The 21,538-nt window shown below is 45.1% G+C and overlaps 1 protein-coding gene across 4 annotated transcripts in view; it reads left to right on the top strand.

Moving 5' to 3' along the window:
* The window catches only part of LOC126523402 (cyclin-dependent kinase 8-like), a 275,486-nt gene that overhangs the window by 115,398 nt on the left and 138,550 nt on the right, over positions 1-21,538 (top strand). For all 4 annotated transcript variants that reach the window (XM_050172023.3, XM_050172024.3, XM_050172025.3 and 1 more), the window contains exon 10: positions 20,446-20,518. In XM_050172023.3, the coding sequence (XP_050027980.1) occupies positions 20,446-20,518 (73 nt within the window). The remainder of the gene's footprint in view (positions 1-20,445; positions 20,519-21,538) is intronic.

A 21,538-nucleotide genomic window follows, 5' to 3' on the forward strand; every position in this document is an offset into this window, starting at 1 on the left:
CGCCCACTGCAGGGCAAAGGCCTCTCCCATACTTCTCCAATAACCCCGGTCATGTACTAATTGTGGCCATGTCGTCCCTGCAAACTTCTTAATCTCATCCGCCCACCTAACTTTCTGCCGCCCCCTGCTATGCTTCTCTTCCCTTGCAATCCAGTCCGTAACCCTTAATGACCATCGGTTATCTTCCCTTCTCATTACATGTCCTGCCCATGCCCCATTTCTTTGTCTTGATTTCAACTAAGATGTCATTCACTCGCGTTTGTTGCCTCACCCAATCTGCTCTTTTCTTATCCCTTAACGTTGCACCCATCATTCTTCTTTCCATAGCCTGTTGCATCGTCCTCAATTTGAGTAGAACCGTTTTCGTAAGCCTCCAGGTTTCTGCCCCGTAGGTGAGTACTGGTAAGACACAGCTATTATACACTTTTCTCTTGAGGGATAATGGCAACGTGCTGTTCATGATCTGAGAATGCCTGCCAAATACACCCCAGCCCATTCTTATTCTTCTGATTATTTCCGTATTATGATCCGGATCCGCCGTCACTACCTGCCCTAAGTAGATGTATTCCCTTACCACTTCCAGTGCCTCGCTACCTATTGTAAATTGCTGTTCTCTTCCGAGACAGTCAAACATTACTTTAGTTTTCTGCAGATTAATTTTTAGACCTACCCTTCTGCTTTGCCTCTCCAGGTCAGTGAGCATGCATTGCAATTGGTCCCCTGAGTTACTAAGCAAGGCAATATCATCACCGAATCGCAAGTTACTAAGGTATTCTCCATTAACTTTTATCCCCAATTCTTCCCAATCCAGGTCTCTGAATACAGTCGAGCCCACTTATAACGGCCCCACTTAAGACGAACGCTCGTTTATCACGAACAAGTCCGGCGTGACCGTCAAAATATACGTTTAGGCTATGGCGCTCGGTCTCAGCTACAACGAACGCCCGCGAGCCTAGCCGATCGGCTACAGTGAACGCCTTGGTGTCGCGGACCACTTTCCACGTGGCGAGATCCGCCGACCCTGTGCAGTGCACGCTCCGAGAATCGGCTATCCCGCGGCGTCTCGCCGGAGGCACGGAGGAGCGGTGATGCGGCGAGGGGATCGCCGCGATAACGAGAGAGAGAGAAAAAAAATGCCGGCCCAGCACGCATCAGCAACGTGAACACACAAGTCGAAAGTGCCAGCTCATTCGCCACGGGACCCCACTCGCCATCGTCGACGTCAGGGCAGCGGCGAAGTTTTTCACCAATTGACAACGTAGCACGTGATCACGTGCTTTCGTACCCCCCCTTCTCCCTTCCCCCCCCCCCCCCCTTAACGCCGTGCCTCATACCTCACAAGACTGCGGGACTGTCTTTTTCTTACTTGTGGTTGTGCTAGCGTTGTCGGCGTTGTTTCCTACTGGTGTGCTCCCGTGCCTATCCGAGATGGTAGATTTGCCGGCGTCTACTTCGATAAGCGAAAAGCTTTGGATTTGGCCACGAAACTGTTGATCTTGAAAGACCTTTCCCAAGGTGCGAAAAACCACGAACTGGTGAAAAAGTATGGTTTGTCGAAATCGACAATATCCACGATACTAAAAGAGAAGGACAAAATCTACAAGAGTGCCGCCATGGACTCCGCGACGAGGAAGCACCTATGGAAAGCCACATATGCAGACGTTGAAGACGCGCTTCTAAAGTGGTTCCTTGATACTCGAGCACGCAATGTTCCCATCAGCGGGCCGCTGATGTTGTCCAAAGCAAAGGACTTAGCGTTCCTCCTGGACTTCCCAGATTTTTCTCCTGGCAATGGCTGGCTCCATCGCTTCAAGCTCCGCCACGGAATTATTTTCAAGACCATCAATGGCGAATCGGCATCGGTAAGCGACGAAGACATCAACATGTGGATGTTTAAAACCTGGCCCGTGTATCAAGTCATGCTGAAAGGGATGTGTATAACACCAATGAAACGGCGCTATTCTATCAAATGTGCTGGCGGCAAGCACAGCAAAGTTCGCATAACTGTGCTTTTGTGCACCAACATGGATGGAAGTGATTGATGCTTGCCATTTGTCATCGGTAAATCAAAGAGGCCGCACATATGTACCAGTGCATTACAGGCATAACTCGAAGTCATGGATGACACGCGAGTTGTTCGCGGAATGGCTTATTGACTTTGACAGCAGCATGGTGAAGAAAGGGCGCTAAGTTCTTCTGATTCTCGACAACTGTACCGCCCACCATGTCCAAGCTGTCTTAACGGCAGTCGAGTTGCTTTTTCTGCCGCCAAATGTAACTTCAAAAGCGCAACCGCTGGACATGGGTGTAATACGGTCGTTTAAAGCAGCCTACAGGCACCGTGTTGTGCAGCGGATGCTGATTGCAGTTGATCGCCCTGCTGCCAATGTGCCTCTGCAGGTCTCGCTGTACTCGGCGATAGAAATGATCAAGCGGCGTGGATGGAAGTGACACCCGAATGCATCCGGAATTGTTTTCGCAAGGCCGGCTTCGCTGACGCACCTGAAGCAGGCATTGAAGACACTGAACAAAGCCAGCCTGACGACGACTTGTGGCGACGCGTTGTTGACGCTAACCTGGCCGGCTGCGATCTTGATTGACAAGATTTTGTTGATGTGGACGACGCTGCTGAAGTTGCGGAGTTGTTTTGCGACGAGACCGCCGTCCAGGAAGTGCGGGCATCAAGCGACGCCGAAGCATCGGACGATGACAACGATCCGTCGGAGCCAGCACCCGTAAGCGTGACCACGGCAGTGAGCCATATTGAGGCACTTAGAAATCTTGTGTATTTTAAGGCCTTAAGTGACGAACACATCGCAGCTTTGAACAAGCTTGAAACCGCCGTCATTGAGTGTGCTCTGACGAGGCAGACAACGATCACCGATTTTTTTTCTCAATAAATTTTTGTTTTCATTGATGTCAATTTTTGTGTGTAGCCCACATACCACGAACTTCTGGATAGAACGAACTAATTCCGCGTGACGCTCGGGTTCGTTATAAGCAGGCTCAACTGTACCTCCTGTAAACACGCTGTGAATAGCATTGGAGAGATCGTATCTCCCTGCCTGACGCCTTTCTTTATTGGAATTTTGTTGCTTTCTTTATGGAGGACTACGGTGGCTGCTGAGCCGCTATAGATATCTTTCAGTATTTTTACATACGGCTCGTCTACACCCTACTCCCGCCAGTTTCTCTAGAACAGTCTGCCCACCATCCTTCAACAAATCTGCTGTTACCTGATCCTCCCCAGATGCCTTCCCCCTTTGCATATCTCCCAAGGCTTTCTTTACTGTTCCAGCGTTACCTGTGGGATTTCTAATTCCTCTAGACTATTTTCTCTTCCATTATCGTCGTGGGTGCCACTGGTACTGTATAAATCTCTATAGAACTCCTTAGCCACTTGAACTATCTCATCCATATTAGTAATGATATTGCCGGCTTTGTCTCTTAACGCATACATCTGGTTCTTGCCAATTCCTAGTTTCTTCACTGCTTTTAGGCTTCCTCCGTTCCTGAGAGCATGTTCAATTCTATCCATATTATACTTCCTTATGTCAGCTGTCTTACGCTTGTTGATTAACTTCGAAAGTTCTGCCAGTTCTATTCTAGCTGTAGGGTTAGAGGCTTTCATACATTGGCGTTTCTTGATCAGATATTTCGTCTCCTACGATAGTTTACTGGTATCCTGCCTAACGGAGTTACCACAGACTTCCATTGCACACTCCTTAATGATGCCCACAAGATTGTCGTTCATTGCTTCAACACTAAGGTCCTCTTCCCGAGTTAAAGCCGAATACCTGTTCTGTACGTTGATCTGGAATTCCTCTATTTTCCCTCTTACCGCTAACTCAATGATCGGCTTTTTATGTACGAGTTTCTTCCGTTCCCTCCTCAGGTCTAGGCTAATTCGAGTTCTTACCATCCTATGGTCACTGCAGCGCACCTTGCTGAGCACGTCCACATCTTGTATGGTGCCAGGGTTAGCGCAGAGTATGAAGTCTATTTCATTTCTAGTCTCGCCGTTCGGCAGCTCACCGCCGGAGCAGCTCACCCAGCGTCTTAACATGCGGCGTGGCTGGCTTGAGAAGGTCGAGCAGGAGACTGAAGACGCGGGTCCCAAAGCTGGCCAGGAAAATGTCCCGCTGTTTGGCCTCGGGTATGTCGTTTGCCCGGAAGAACACGTGGACCTGTTCCTCGTAAATTGGCCAGGCGGATCCATCTCCCTCGAACGGCTTGAGCCGTCCGTACAACGTCAAGGCGGCAGCAACGGGGGGTGGTGTTTCGCCACTCGCGGTGGTGTGGGACGAGCTGTGGGTACTCTTCACCAGTGTCATGATCCGCCCGGGTTCGTGAACAAGGAAGGGCTCGAGGCACCCTCCGTTAGATGGATGCTTTGCAGCATGGTGGTGTTGAACGATGACTGACCGCCGTGCTGTGCAGCAGCTGTGCTTGTCGGTGTCTATTGCGGTGCGGTGACCTTTGTTGTCTAACTGAGCCTGACAGGCCACCGAGCCTGGCGGGCCAACGAAGATTATGCCCGAGGGGGCGTCACATGCTTTCTACAGCTTGGCTGTTCTTGTAAACAAAAATGGCGGCGCCAACCTAAGGGTAATGTGATGGTAGTTTATGCAATTTTAGTGCAAAGCAACTGCATTTGAGCACATTTTGGAGCCTAGTAGTGTTGCACGAGTAGGTAATATGCAGGATGTGTTTATGGCAAATTTAACTGATGGGGGATTTCAGTTCAGGGACATTTCGTTGTTGAGAGGTATGAAATGCACTGAATCCTATGGGCATTTGCCAGGGATACGAAAATATTTCATTGTTGTGATAATTTTGTTGTCGCAGGGTTTTATTATCGTGGATTTCGACTGTATCTCTTTCGTAGTGCTGGTGTTTGTGGTATAGGGTAACATGTAAGCCTACTAGCATGCCTTTAATACCCGAAGGCAATAATAAGCGACAACCCAAATGTGTTGCCAAACATGCGCCTCATGTTTGGCTCAGGGGGCATTGTATTCCTGTGTCGACCACCACCTCGATTTCGTTTCGGTTTCCCATGCCTGTCTTAAAACCTTACAGAAAAAAAAAAAAAAAGAATGACGCGCATCTTCTGGCTGGCCAATCTCCAGCAGTGGCTCGATGCATGTCAGCGTCTCGTGCTGTAACGATTTATGCAACGCTTTGCATTACTTACGTATGGACTACAGTAGAGTCTGCCAAATTTTTCAGGGACTGTGAGCCATACGTTTTCCTGGATAATATGTTTTTTTCGTGTTTTTTTTTCAATAATGTATGAAACATATGATCGAGGTTCTATTGTAAATGGAGCTCACTCAGACTCACTCACAAAATGCAGCATAGAGCGCGATAGTCCGTCACTTGGCCATAGAGGTAAGGATGAAACTTGGCAACAGCCCAGAAAACAAGAATGCATTCCTGTTCCGTAATGGAATAGTTGTGCTCTGATTGTGAAAGGAGGTAACTGGCATAAGCAATAATGTGATTCTGGCCACACTGATGCTTGGCTAAAACAGCTTCTACACCATGACCGCTGGCATCCATATGCAATCTCCAGGGACATTAGGGTGAAAGTGGGTGAGGATCAGTTTTGGTATGAGATGTGTGATGGGACGACAAAAGGCAGCACCTTGTGGGGGACCCCAGGAGACAGTTACGCCATTCTTCAAAAGATCAGTAAGGGGTCGAGCAGCATCTGCAAAATATTGAACAAAGCGACAAAAGCAAAAGCATAATATAACAAAACTGCCAACGTCTGGGACTGACTTCAGAACCGGAAAGTCTCGGATGGAACAAATTTCGTCTTAGTCATTTGTACACCAGAAGCATTGACACGATGGCCCAAAACAGCAATTTGGTGACAGCCAAAATAATATTTTCATAAGTTGCGTTGCATCCTGATCTTATGAAAAACATCAAGTATGGCTGAGAGCATTGGCAAGAAGATAATGCCGTCGAGGTAGCAACTTACAGCCCTAAAGCGAGAAGTCAATCATACACTCAAAAATAGCAGGAGCATTCCATTATCTAAAGACTATAGTATAGAGGGTGCAAAGGTCATGCCCCCATATCACTTGATGGTAATGTATATATTGCACATTGAAAGTAAAGTCAGGGTTCTTCGTGTCACAGAAACAGCGTGGTGCAGTCACTCCTTGCTGACGCGCTTAAGGTAGCTTGACCGTGCCCCAAACAATTACCCTTCATGGTGTCAGAATGTTGAACACTGAGCTGCCCGCAAGTTCATTGGTAACTGCCAACATTGACCTCTGCTCTCCGATGCCCTTCATGTTCAACGACCCGAGTCAATTGCTAACGTGGCTACTCCAATTCGAGGACTATGCATTCACGTCGGGCTTTCTGCCGCTTCCAAATAGACCAAGGCCCATGTGCTCCTGTACTGGGTACTCAAGCATGCATCATTCTTGCTTTGCGCTCATGAGTCACTTTGTGCATCAACCTAACGAAGTATACGAATCTAGCTGGTTTCACCGATCTACGTAGACGCCTGGTGAAACGATGGATGCCTTCTACACAGTGCTCCGGAATATGACTGAAAAAGTGCAAATACTTGTCAGCCGCAGTGGTAGAATGCCTCTGATGCGACCGGTTCGTTGTAGGTCTGCTTGGCATTCACTTGTCTGACCAGCTTTGTCGAAACCCCAAACTGATGTTCCAGGACGTGCTCACTCATGCTAGGCAGCATGAAGACGCTGAAAATGACAAAAGACGGCAGAACGGTAACTTGCATCTCGGCTTCCTCAACGTCGACACCATGTCCCGGATGCAAACCATCGCAGGGTTACGGTTTTGGGAAGCTTCCAGAAGCAGAGAGAGCCAGCACTGTGACCAGCCTCAAGGTGGACTGATGGGCTTGTGCAGTAGGCTTGTAGCGCAGCTCAGAATGAGCAAAAAGGAAGGTGGAAGGGGTATTGAAAAGGAACGGAGAACAGAGTGAGTGCTCACTCTTCTCCATTCCCTTTCATTACCCCTTCCACCTTCCTTTTTGGTCATTCTGAGCTGCACTACAAGCCTAAAAAAGTAATGACATACCAACTCACCCAAACTGCCATGCTTTTGTGCAGTTACTTTGGTAACAAGCAGCATTCACGCTTCATCTACCCTGCTCGAAGAGCGACCTGCAACCTTTGCAGAAAATAGGGACATTTAGCATCATGTTGCCGCTCTGGGATGAAGCATCTTAGGTACATACAGCTGCTCTCTGTCAAGTCATCACAAGAACAAGGCTGACATGTTGTGGTACAGGTGAACGTCTACTCCCTTAATTTCAATATAGACTCAGGCGCGGACGTTTCTGTTATGACCCACTCGTTTTTGGGATGTCCCTTCTCGCTCGACCAAGCCACTAGGGAACAGCTTATCGGTTCAGGCTGCTGTAAACTGCACTTGCTTGTTATGTTCTCCACTACCCTTTCTTGATGAGGCTGCTCTATCGACCAAAAACTGTACGTCGGCGGCAGTGTTGACATGCCCTTCTTAGACTATGATGCAGTTGTCATGCTCAGGATAGCCCACTTCGTTGACTCTGAAGCAGATGCTCTTGTCGTTGTTACGCTGCCACCCCTGCATGCCGCTTTTCACAGGACTAGGTACAATGCTGGGAGATACTAGGTAGGATGCTGAAAGATCCACAAGGCGGATACCCATTCCGCTCGGGGAGGGTGGAATTAACTGGACGAACTGGAGAAGAAAGGTGTCATCCGTTGAGTAGACACTCCCACACCATGGTGTGCAGGTCTCATAGTGGTCCCAAAAATGACAGGAGGATACTGTGTGTGTATCAACTTGACCACACTCAACCAGGTGGTCCTGCACGAGGAGCACCGCATGCCTATTGACCAGGTGCCCGGACTGCAGGCGTCTCCAACAGCCTTCTTCAAGCTAGATGCCAGGGCAGGGTTTCATCAAGTACGAAAACTCTCCGAAAACTCTCCGAAAATTCGCAAAAATACACTACATTCATTGTCCCCTTTGGTCACTATTGTTACTGCCATTCGCCCTTTGGAATCGCATCGGTGCCGGAGCTGTTCCAGTGCCAAATGTCAAGAATTCTGGAAGGTATTGAAGGCTGTATGAACATGGTGGATGACATTCTCGTGTTTGCATGGTATTGCTTTGAGCATGAGCCTGTTTTCAAGCCATCCCCCAGAGACGGCAGGAAGCTGGAGTTACCTTGAATGTAATACAGTGCAGTCCACTTATAACGATATCAAGAATGAAAAATCCTATCATTGTAACCGATCATCGCTATATCTGGACTGTTGTAAAAAAATTTAAAAATAAAATGCTGCTGTACATACTTTTGTAGCCCCAAAACTGAATTTTCCATCTACAATAAAAAAATTTACGTTGTGGAAAGAAGGCTGTGAAAAATGAAATGTTTATTTATACCTCTAAACAATGTGTCAAGTGTTCGGCGCGCTGAAATAGTAGAAAATCTGCACTTGCTTTCGCGGAAGTTTCAGGTTCACAACCGCGGTGTGCATCACGTCCAGCGGCTGCGCAAACATTGCCGGCTATAGTTTAGCGTACAGGAAATCAACGAGTGACTCTATCGATAACAGTACACTTTGTGTGTGTTTGCATTGGGGTTGGTGTCAAAGGCGGGCCACTGTCAATCTCGTCACCGTTTGTCGCGACAACAATCGTGTCTTCGGATATCTCTTCGCAGAAAGAGGCAGCACTATCAGCACCCAGAAACTCCTCCATATAAGCACCACCTATTTTATCGCCAGTAGCGACATGCCCCCAGAGTTCAGTAATGTCAGCGGCTGCCACCGTGTTGGTTTCACACATGGGGGTTTTAGCTGGGTGCACAAATCCCACGATTTCTGTTCATCGGCATGGTCACTACTGGTTCTAGAGTTCATGAATGTAGTGCTTGCGGTTTTCAGAATCATTGATATCATTGACTGCGCGAGCTGGTACTTTGAGTCTTGCAAAATTTGCAGCTTCTTCTAAAGCGACACAGCTTTGCGGTTTGTCGAGGCACCTACCGCTTGCTTCCGTCGCGCAATTCCGTGCTCGCTGAGGGAGAGAGAAACATTGTAAAAAGGGAGCACAGGTGTGATTTGCTTCTAGGTGTTTTTTTTTTTTCTGGACGCTTGCCAGCGACGCAGACGCGAAGCAGCTGACGCCATCGTGTGGCATGCTGCACCAACTTGCGATGCTCTCTGTGGCTTTCGCGATCGGCACGCTGGCAGGACGTGCTGTGCGGTAATGGCAGCAGATACGAGCTCGTGTAGGCAAACTTTTCGCCCCGTCTCGGTTAAGGGGAACTTGGCAAAGGAAATTTCTTGATTATTCTGCACGGAAAACCCCGTCCAAATACAGAATTTCGATCATTATATCCGATATGCAGTGAATAAAATGTTGTTATATATGGGCCTTTTCTCATAGCCCTAATGCGTAATTTGATACTCTCAAGTCAACTCGTCGTTATAACCGATATATCACTATATGTGGTATCGTTATAAGTGGGCTGCACTGTATAGCAGAGTGTGGGTTTATCCAGTTGGTGATTCGTGATTTGTGAAGTTACCACAAGGAACACACTAGACGAAAAGGTGGAAAAGGTGGGTTTTCCAAGCTCTCTTTTACTTTCAGTTGCTGAATCACTGCTTATTAAGCTTTGAAAAAAGGACTAAGAACAATCAATTTCTAATGAACAGGCTAGTAGGAAGAATTTTGCAGTACTTCCCTACATACATATGGTTTCCTGTAATCTTAAACAGATTTTCGGTAAATATGGGGTTGATGTCCTTTCAGCACTTCGTAAACTTTCTAAGTTGTGCAGCATGGTGGCGAGGGGAACTACAGGCTCAGCCTCCTGTGAAATGAAGCATACAAATTTGCATGTGCCTTGCATGACTCAACATAAGAAGCCAACAAACACTGACAGCAAGGACAACATAGGGGAAATTACTTGTGCTTAATAAATGAAATAAAGAAAAGATAAATTAATAGAAATTAAAGTGGATAAAAAACAACTTGCTGTAGGTGGGAACCAAACCACAACCTTTGTATCTCGCGTGTGATGCTCTACCAATTGAGCTACCTCGGCGCCGTTTCCCCATCCACTTTCCTGGTTTATGTGTCCTAGTAGAACCCTGGGAGTGTTAGCCAGCGCCACCACTTACTGACCTAGGCGGCGGACGTGGAACGTCCATTTTACCGCAGGCTTGACGAGAATGTGATCTTTTTGGGTGAAGGCAACTGGTCAATGAACCCACACATGCTACCTGAAGGCATCAATATTGCCGGATTCGAGACCCTCGTTATGTAATAAACGAGAAGAAAGGGGGCTAACCGAGGGGCCCGATTTTTATTAGTCGTATCATAAGAAGCCAACAAACACTGACACCAAGGACAACATAGGGGAAATTACTTGTGCTTAATAAATGAAATAAATGATAAATTTCGCATTTCGCATTTGCATTTCGCATTTCGCGTGAAACGCGAAATGCAAAGGTTGTGGGTTCGGGTCCCACCTGCGGCAAGTTGTTTTTTCATCCACTTTAATTTCCATTTATTTATTGTTTCTTTATGTGAAGGAGACTCAAGAAGGAGGATGCTGGCAGGACAGTCTATGAGGGCTGAATGTGCCAAGGAAAAGTCAAGGCTGGGAATGGGGTCATGTGGGCAGTGAGCAAGTACGGTGAAAAGTACGGTAGTGTGACGGCCAACAATGCCGACGTGTGCGTACACATGCCGTCGACAGGTACTTCATCTGCTATGTGGACGGCTCGTGTTGGTGCAGGAGTACAGAACTTTTTGGTCTGTCATCGTAGGGCAGCACTCATAATGGAGGCTGCGACCAAAAGCTGATTTTATTCAGCAATTTATGTAATCGCAAGCACACACAGTTGTCAACTGAATACTGAAACTGATAAAGAAACGGATGAACGAAAAGCCTGGAACAGGGTGAACAAAATAAGACTAGCACACTCATCCTCTACCATTAGTAAGTACACAGGGAGACACACCCTTGGCGACCAGGCTGATTCTTTAGGTGCACTCTTCGAGCATATTTGCAGTACATCTCCTACACAAGTAGATATTTAAGATACAAGCGACAAGCACAGCAACTGCCTCTGGGTTGGAAAGGCATGGCCATTGAAGTGTGCAATCGTTCATTTAACATGGCAGAGTTTCAGGCTTCACTGAATTGTTGTCATGTCTGCTCCAGGAAATGACAGAATACTGTGCGAAATGATCAAACTCTTACACCCTGAAACCCACAAAACACAACCATCACTATTTGACTCCATGTACTCTGCCGGCTACATTCTGTCCGCCTGGAAAGAGCTAATCAGAATTCCTTTTTTCAAAGAAGGCGAGGACCCATCCTCGGCCAGTAGTTACAAGCTTATAGCTGTGACAAGTTGTCCATGCAAACTCTTCGGGAAAATGATTAAGCGGGGGCTTTTTCATTTTCCTGAAATGAACAATATAACAGACTCCTTATGGTGCATGTAAGGGTGTATCTGCCTTCAGAGAAAGTAGATCCACAGCAGATCACCTTGTCTGCATCGAGACTAATATCTGTGATGCCTCTGTGCATAAACACTTTTTATTATTGGTATCTTTATATATGGAAAAGGCATATGACACAACTTGGTGTTTCGAAGTTCCCCATGATCTGGCTGGAATGGAAGTTCTAGGCAACTTGCTGAACACGATTCAGAGTTATCTCTCTTATCGCACATTCTATGTTAGAGTGGGTAATGTCCCGTCTCGTCCATTTATGCAGGTGGCTGGTGTACAACTAGGTGGTGTGCTGAGCTGTACTTTATTGTCAAGATGGACTTGCTCTATACTATCATACCAAGTACAATGTATTTTTCTGTATATGTGGATGACATCAAAATGGGTTACAAATAACGTAACCTTAGTATCTGCGAGCGACAAGTACAGCTTGGCTTACATAAATTGTCTGAGTAGGCTGGGGACAACGATTTTGAACTAAACCCTCTAAAAAGTATGTGCGTCCTCTTCTCAAGCAAGAGAGGTATGTACTACCGGACCCTGTGATTGATCTCCATGGAGAATGACTATCTGTGAGCTCCAAACATAAGTTCTTAAATATTATCTTAGACAGTAAACTAAATTTTATTTTCCATCTGAAGTATCTTAATGTGAAGTGCCTCGAGACTATGAATCTGGTGAAGCTCTTGTCACGCACATCCTGGGGAAGTGACAGGAGATGCCTCATAAGCTTGTATAAAAATCTAATATGATCACGCCTTGACTACGGAGCCATAGTCTATAATTCTGCTGTGCCTAGTGCTTTGAATATGCTAGATCCGATCCACCACTTGTGTACCTGCCACGCTACAGGCACCTTCAGGGCCAGTCTTGTACAAAGCCTGGACGTTGAATCTAACGAATGGTCTCTATACTTCCAAAGGACATACTGAAGCTTTTATTATGCCTTGAAGATACAATTATATGTAAATCATCCGTGTCATTCGATTGTTCGTGACTTGTCCACGGCCAGGCTTTTCCGTAACCTCCCAGCCACTACGCCTCCTTTGTCCCTCTGGTTGTAAGCACTGTCAGAAGAAATAGGCATACCTCTTCTAGAGAGTGTCCTAATGGCTCCTACTCAGCTTCCACTGCCTTGAGAGTGGCAGACTATCCAATGTGGCATCTCATTCATAGAAATACAGTAGAACCCACTTATAACAATGTTCAGGTGCCACAAATATTCCATTGTTATAACTGATAATTGTTATAACTGGGTTGCATGAAAAAATCAAAATAAGGCAATGGCAGAGCTGATGGGAGAAAACTGTAATGGTGGGGAGGCAAGGGCCCCTCCCCCACCACATTCCTCCACCCGGCTCCTGATTGTGATCACTCTAACTGCTTCCTGGGCCCTCCGATCGCGTTGAACAAGACGCGGCTGTCGGCGTTAAAGAATGGCGCTGCTATAACAACTGCAAAGAGGGGTCACGGGTGGCAAGCGATATATGAGCACCGCCGAGGCATTGCTTTGGTGGCCTCAAAAGGGGCCTTTTAAAAATGCGAGAAGGTCTGCAGCAGCCTGTCAAGCTTGAGAAATCAAGAAGAAACGCTGAGGCGAGATCGCCACAAGCATCTTGCCACGTACCTTCTCGCTGGCTTGCACAAGAAAACTCTATGTCCATCAGCGTTGCATGCTTTACGCTAAGCTTGCCAACATCCTTCTCCAAGGCATCCAGGTGCACCATCTAGTGCAGTGGAAGGTTCTGTGCGAAAATGGAGCCACGGAGGGGCTGAATTATTTGCCGGGCCTCCTGTGAGGACAACACTGAGGCAGCCTGCCCTACCACGTCATTGCTGCTGTCATCGCCATCGCTATCCAATGCAGGCACATTCGCGGCGATTGTCTCATCGGTTAGAAGCACTCAGTTTCAAATCTATAGCCGTGCGCTTTTTCACCGGCAACGTCGTGCATTGCCGACGATCAGTGGGCAGATCAATCGTCTTCCGTTTCGGTGACGAGTCATACGAGGCTGAGTTACCCGTGGCCAGGAACAATTTCAATGCAGCCAACAACGACGAACGCGAGGGATTAAGCTGTTGGCAAAACTGCACTGAATGAGGAGCCAGTGAGCATCATGCGAGCAGTGCAGTTGGCACGGTTCATTCGTGTTTCGGAGGGTGGCACGGCGTAGAGCTATGGGCGCAGCCCATTCGTGTTTGGAGGGGTGGAAGGGTGACGGAAAAGAGGCGCGCAGAGAAGGCTTGAAAATGAGCGTGCCGCAGCTGTTGGAGCAGCAGGCAGTTGTGCAGTGGCTTGAATTTCTCTTTTTCTTTTTTCTTTTCAAGGATTTTGCATTTTGCTACCTTTCGGCTCGGGCACCCAGCAGCCAGACTTCGTTATAGCCGATAATGCAGCAACAGGGCATTGTAAGTGGGTGTTTTCACCATGGAAAACATACAAAAGTTGATGGTGCAGCTTCTCATTGTTATAACCGACATATTGTTAAAACTGGTATCCTTATAAGTGGGTTTGACTGTGTCAAAACGAGCACCTGAGACTCATGTTTGTTTGCACTTCCTCAAACTGCAGACAAGGAAGTCATGTGCAAAATTTTATACAGATGCTTCCAAATCTCTTACTGGTTTTGCTTACAGAGCTCTAGGACCATCTTTTTCATTGTGTGGTGCACTGAATCTGCTTGCAAGTACAGCGGAAGCATACACAATCCTCTTGGCATAAACACATTAAGCAAATTAATGTTACGAGAGCAATTGTGTTTGCAGACTCAATGAGCATCGTTAGAGCTCTGATGAGTCTACGAAAACACAGGAATTCAGTTTATGACCAACTGTTCAGCCTGTTACGCTCGTCCTACATAGACAACCAAGGCGGTTGGGTACTTGGCCATAGAGACATAAAAGGCAATGTAGCTGTAGATGAAAGTGCCACGTCAGTAGTTCTTGCATACACAGACACAAACATAGCTATCCCTCCCACAAACCTAAAGCCTTTCTTGTGCCCTGAGTTGTGGAAATCTTGGCAAAGGCAGTGGGATACTGAAGTGTCAAATAAGCTGCATATAATCACACCAAGAATAGGGAAATGGATATTCGAGAAAACAAAAAGTCACAAGGAAGTGCAGGCTAAGGATAGCACCTGCCTATGGAACACACTCTTACCTCCATACTGGAAGTGATCCTCCAACGTGTGGTAGGTGTGATGACATTTTTACAGTCCTCCATCATCTTGTCCAGTGCCCTGAAATAGAAGCGCAGCGTAAAAAATATTTTTATCCTGCATATTCTGTGTACATCCCTTTTCACCCTACATTTTTCATGAGCCATGAGCCGCTTTTCGATATTAAAACAGTCTTAAAGTCTTCGGCAGACGTAAACACTGTACAAAGTATCTACTCGGGCTATCTGTAGCGCAGCCTCGCATTGCACGCTGCAGCTGCAGTACAAAAAGTTTTCACAGCATGTGCCTCTCAGCCCTTTGCTTCAAGGACCCTATTGAGGCACTAATGCTATTGCATATGTTTTATAATATTTTGTGACATCTCTTTGTGACAGAACCTTTCTGTTCATAGCTCACATCATTAGTCATTCTCATTATTTCAATGCTCAAATATTTTGTACAATTTACAGCAGCTTGTTTTTAGACTTTTGTACAGCCATGTTGCATCTGCCATTTGCAACTCATTTAATCATTTCATACATAATAAATAGACAATTTATTACCATATGTTATGGTGCTCCTGGCCCTTATGCCATTAAGCACCACACATCACTTTTTCCCATAATTTTTATATTGCACCAGGGCTGTGAGTGATGGTGCCTGTTGGCTTATCTGTTCAATTAAAATTTTTCTTTAAGCATAGGTTTGTTTGTATACTTTGGGCACTTTGGATTGTTGGACGAATGTTGCTTTTGCACAATAATCTGGACAGAACAAAAACTGGAGTAATGTGGAGCAGAGTGGAAGCACAGGGCACCTGATTGGATGTGTGATGTCACCGTATTATCACTGTTATTTAGTTATTGCCTTGCATAAAATGTGCTTACTGTATTGAAATTTTTTAATGTTGTCACTGATTCTACCGTGAAAGAGCCTTGTCTGATCACGGGATTGCACGGAGATAGATAGTAAGGTCACATAGGGAAGCTGTTGATGGTGTCTGCCATCATAGATTTTTTGTCTGTTTACGCACATGTGTACACCAAGTATACATATATATGCATTAGAGAAGCAATTAAAACAGGATACAATGAGTAGTACAGGGGTGATATTCTCAAGCAATCACTTTCAAGGATACTGTCACTTTTGTGAGATTTGGCACGATTTGGCACTGGACACATCAGCATGTATGGCTGAGTGTGTTTCTGGCATTGTGCCAAGCTTTTTATTTTCACACAGCGCAAGGAGCGCAGTGGGCTGTATACTTCAAAGCATGTGGTGCCAAGTCCCTCGAAATCTTGTGAAAGGGGCGGTATTATCCCCAAAAGATGATCCCTCGAAAATACTGACCCAGTATTCAGACATATGCAGTGTGACAGAAATAGACACAAATGACCAAGTGATTGGTTGAGCTAAGAAACAGCCTGGGCACCGTTTAAGAAAATTTGCAAAATTTGGTGCAGCTTCTTAAATGAGCTTCTTCAGAGCAAGGCATCATGTCCGTCATCCTTTGGCATTGATCTTGTACTGCCTCCATGCAATCTTGTCCTCTGAGAAGAAAAATCTGTTGTGTGGGATCACTCAGTGATTTTTTTCATATCAACATTGCAAGTTGCTTAGATGTACAAGGGGGGATTTTGAGTTGTACGCATCTGCTGGCATGGATGCTGTTTGAGTACACTTCCCACATAACTGTGGCTGTGTATGGGGTCTGTGCTCTAAACAAAATACTGCTTATGAAGAAGTTTGTGTCCTGTCCCAACAACATTTTGCAGTGAGCTGTGGTTCAAGAAAACAAGAATTTCATGCAGGCACTGAAATCAGCTTTATAGGAAACTTCAAGAGCTTTGATATATAATATTTTGCTTGAGTTTGTGTGTGAATGGCACAGGGGCGTAGCAAATTTTTGTTTTAATATGAAATATCCCCTTCAGTTACTACATATTAAATCTGCTGTATGTTGGCACACATATTTGTTTGTCTTTTATTGGTGACGGCGTTTCGCCAGCTAACAAATGCTAAAAGTTATCACTCAGCTCAAAGCCCACCTTTCTGTATCTGAATATTTGCGAATGTTGTCGCTGTTTCTATTCGTTGTCATTACCGAACTTGTGTAATCAGATTCTATGTGTGACATGAATTGCGAAGTACTTTCTGGAAGGCACACGGGCACCAGTGATTATGCTGTAATCTATGATATGTCATGTATAAAAGCTGACATGCATAAGCCGCAGATCAGACTTTGATGATCACCACCTATACTCTCTGCTATCGTTGTGCTTGAGTATTAGTAGTTGTATTGTGGACACAAATTCACCCAACAGAGTTGGTTTCGTTATTAACAGTTTTTGCTACTGTGTTCTTCATCGTCACTACAATGTGACAATATAAAAAAAAATATATGGCTGCCATTTCGAGCTCTCCACATTTCAGAATAAACTTGTTCAAATGGTAGAAACTAAAATTTATAATTTTCCTTGTTTGCTGCAAAGTTAGTAATGTACAAATCTTGAAGCGCAACATTATGCATACAAAAAAAAAGAGAATAAAAAAGCAGAAAGGATAGTACTTTTTTCATTTTATTTCTTGTGTGCGTACTAGTGTGCTTCAAGATCAGCTCATTATGAACATCAACCAACTAGCCCGATTCACCATCTCGTTGCATCGTATTTCTGTGATATTCACGTAGTATGTGGACATTGCACTTGAAGTCAGAAAGAAGTATTCCACTCAACAAACTAACTATTCACAAGTGTGCTTTGCTAGGCGTGAGGCACAAGTAATTTTTGACACATTCCTGTTTCATTTACAGTCGAATCCCATGATAACAAAAGTATTTTGTTGTCACAACAAAATACTTTTGTATCCCTATCGAATGCCCATAGGTAGGGGTGTGCAAATGTACGAAACTTTTCAATAACGAATGGAATAGTGTCCTATTTGATACAATCTTCGGATCGAATAGTCACTATTTATAAATGGAATGTTTTCTAATAGTTTTTCAATATTTCAAGATTTCAATTGTTCCTAATTAAACACAAAGTTTTAGCAAAAGTGTGGTAATTTCCAACCCCGTGGGCAAGTACAGACATAAACTTGTGTAAAAACTTGTGCACTGGAGCAGGCTGGCGTCACTCTGGTGGCCATACTTTACAGGCACTACAGCAATCATTTGCACTCTGTGAAGAGTTGTGTCTATTTGAAGAAACTACTTCCTTGCTCGTAATCCTCCATTTGTGCTTTTAATAAACAACACTTCATAACATACTATGTAATGACAGAAACTTTTTAACATAAGGAATACTAGGATGTGAACATCATTTTATATTAGTTATGATAATGGCTGTTCATTATTTGAAAACTGTTTGAAAACTATCTGATATTCAATTTGATTTGCTTTTGGCACTATGAATTTTCTCCCAACATAAATTGTGTAAAATGGCATCATAACGCCCTTGCGAGACCAACTGCCATTTTTGTTAACAAAAACACTGAAGCACCGGAAACACGTTATGGCTGCCATTTTGTTTGTTGATCGCTCATTTTAAATGACGTGACTGCATGTCTTTACCAACATGTCAGAACATTTTTTGCCTACCTAGCGCAATGCTTAATGTGCGGGTCAGTGAGAAAAGTGCAGCAAAAATTAATAAATCCACGTCCCACCGACATAGACTTTCATATGACGTTTGTGCTCCCACAGGGTCTACCATGCCCTTGGTCGCGATTGATTGATCAATCGAGAATATGCGTTCCCTGCTCCAAGAATGTTGGTTTTGGCACCACTTGAACAGTCATCGCATGAGGATTCGGTGTTGCAGGATGTAGATTTGTGGAAGGGGCCGTATTCTTGGTTGATAGCTTTCGAGGATACGAGATGCGATTACTTTCGCACTCGGCACCGGATGCGTCGGTGTCTATGGGCAAAAGTGTGCACTGGAGGAGCGCCCTGTCTGGTGCTTACACAAAATATTGTGAAATTGATTGTATGTCCAAAAATTATTGTCCGATAGTACTGCTCCGTGGTAGTGCCGCCATCGATGACTGAGGCATAAGGTGCACGTTATGCTCTTGCGCGTAGTCCTATAGCCTCAAGCAAGGCTTACCAAAGTATGCTAATGGAATCTTGACACTAAAGTTTTGTTTGTTACGCATTCTTTGTCTGTGCTGTCCCATTTCGCAACAACGGAATTACCACAAAAGTGGATTTTTTTCGCCTTGCCTGCCAATGTTATTATTGCAGGTTTCAACTATATGCTCTACCTTGTGTAAAAGTGGGAGAACCAGTGATTTAGAGCTAATGAATTAGCTCAGGAAAATGCTACATCCCTGTGCAGCTAATCCAGCACTTTGCTGTGAATCCCGGATTTCAGCAGCACCTGGGTATGTAGCTGGACATGATCAGGCTGCGTGTGATGCCAGTTTCTCCAAAGTATTTTTCTGGAGGAGCTTCTCTGTGCCTCGGGTATTGTCACTAGCTGTTGTGCAGCCCGAGAGATCCACGTTGAGTTGGCTCTTTACACACATTGTTCCCTCCCATAGAGTGACATGAAGTGGAGTTTATCAACTCTACCTTGAAGCAGTTTTTCCGCCACATGACGACTTCCTCGTGCACTGATGCTCCTTGAGGTTGATAGCTGCATTCGGTGTCAGTGGGGCAGAAAGCTCTAAATTCATCTCACTTTACTGCATTCTTTTCCAATAACACTTTTGATCACACGCTTGCGATCTGTTCTTGAAGCATGAGAGATTAACACTCTGCACTGCGACGCTTATAGCAGCATCCTGTATGAAACCATTACTAAAATAATTGTGCACCTTGGAAACTCCAGGCAAATCCGAGATGTCGAGTGCACTCAACCTTGGAGACATTTGTTCCAGAAAGGTCATTGTTTGAATTGTTGCAAAAATATTCATCATAGTGTTGTCACCAGGCTTTCTTCTTTCAGGTCCATGCTTGCAAATAGTATCTGGGAAAACGAGAAGTTTTGACCACGTCAAGATGTACGTCAAATTGTGGCATTGCCTGCAACACTGCTGAATTCATGACACGGATAAAAGTAGTTAGTTTGCATTCATGGGAGTACCTTGCCTTATTAACTGAATTAAAATATGCCGCGCTGCATCTTTGTTAAGTGTGATACCATAAAAAAAAGTAAAGAGGCACGTGCTGCTGATTGTGCAGAACATCGCAACATCCTTTTTCGCCGGTTTTTTTCAAAAGCATTTCTGTTCATGGACATTACTTATTCATTACTTATTCATTTGACAAACACATGGTTTCGTGGCAAATAAATAGTAGATAATAGGTCAAGAGATGGTTAACTTTATTCTGGCCCCTGTGATGCCGCATATTGTTGACGTTGGCTCATTGATGCCGCCCACTGGCGGCACTTTCAAAACAACTTTCTTCGTTACAGTTTTTATGTAGGAAACACTTGGAGTAATATTCGCAAATGTGATCACAGTACCTCAAGGGTGTTCCTGTGAACTGATGTCAACGTTCATGACATTGTTATATAGTGCATCTTTCTCGTTGAGATTTGGTCGCTGTATCAGGTCACACAGAAGCATGGATTTCTTTATTCTTATTTGTTTCTTTCAATCAATGTTGGGCTCAGTGCTGTGTGCGTTCTGTCTCTATCCTTTGCCTGAGCCTTCCTAAGGTGTTTTCCCCTCATATGTGTTTCAGCACAGCCAAGATTTTCTGTGGTTCCCCTTATGGTTGTATAAGCAATACTGTGCTGGTGTCGCAGTTATGCCAGCTGCTCCCTGGTGAAGTACATGGAGAAGCACAAGGTCAAGCCTGACAGCAAGGCTTTCCTTTTGGTAAGCACTAGTTTGGTTCGAAAAAAATAAATGTATTTGGCACGACTTGTACAAGAGGAAGGAATGGATCTCATGGATGTGTTTTTTTGTGGCGGTGGCATGCCTTTAACTAAGGCATTCATGTTGTGCCAGACCTAAACTGCAGGAAATGACTTTCAATACATGTTGCACTGTCTAACGGCACTCATGATAAGCTTCTGCCACTTAAAAAATACGCAGAGTAGCATACAAAAAAAAAAAAAAAAACTTCCATTATTCAGTGTGTGTTGTTCCTACTGTGTCTATGTATGCTGCTTGGCTTATAATTTCAGAGTGAACCAGCTAACCCAAATTATTACTTTTTATTGCAACTTGTTTTCATCAAGGTGGCAGCTTGTGTTTTTTGCATGGCTTCCTTCTCTTCCAAAGGTGGAAGGTGGAAAGCCACATGTGAGAGGGGCGATTACTAGTTGAGTGAAATGGGAAGGGGTGGTTGCAGAAAGCAAAGTATCAGAAGGAAGGAAATAGATAAGCATTGTGTCTAAGTAGGGGTTGTACATAGAACTGTCGTACATTTGAAACGCTGAAGATGCGACGGATAGCTCCGAAATTTGAACATCTGTTGAGCGTCCCAACAGTGGCCAGTGTCGATACAATGCCGCCTACTGACCTCTCGCCGACAATACGGCAGATTGTAAGGGAAAAATTGCTTTGATGTCAGCTAATCTCTCATTGCCCCGGTGGCTTTCATGACAGCTATGCAACAGAAACAGAACGCATGCGAACGCCGGCCGCTCCGGCTCCATAGCAGCCATCAGTTAATGCAGCAGATGTCGTCGATGGATACCAAGGAACAGTGTGATCTGGGTACTCATATCGAGCACCCTTCAATTACGAACGCCGTTTTCGCTTATCACGTTTCTCTCAACGAATGTCAGCTGGCTACCGTCCCCATGAAGAGCGATACTACCATTCAATTCCTTCTGAGAGGCCTGGTTACTCCAAGCTGCCGCAGGTATCTTGACCCCTTCTGGTGTGCTA

The sequence above is a fragment of the Dermacentor andersoni genome, chromosome 6, assembly GCF_023375885.2.
Source record: "Dermacentor andersoni chromosome 6, qqDerAnde1_hic_scaffold, whole genome shotgun sequence".
Taxonomy (NCBI): Eukaryota; Metazoa; Arthropoda; class Arachnida; order Ixodida; family Ixodidae; genus Dermacentor; species Dermacentor andersoni.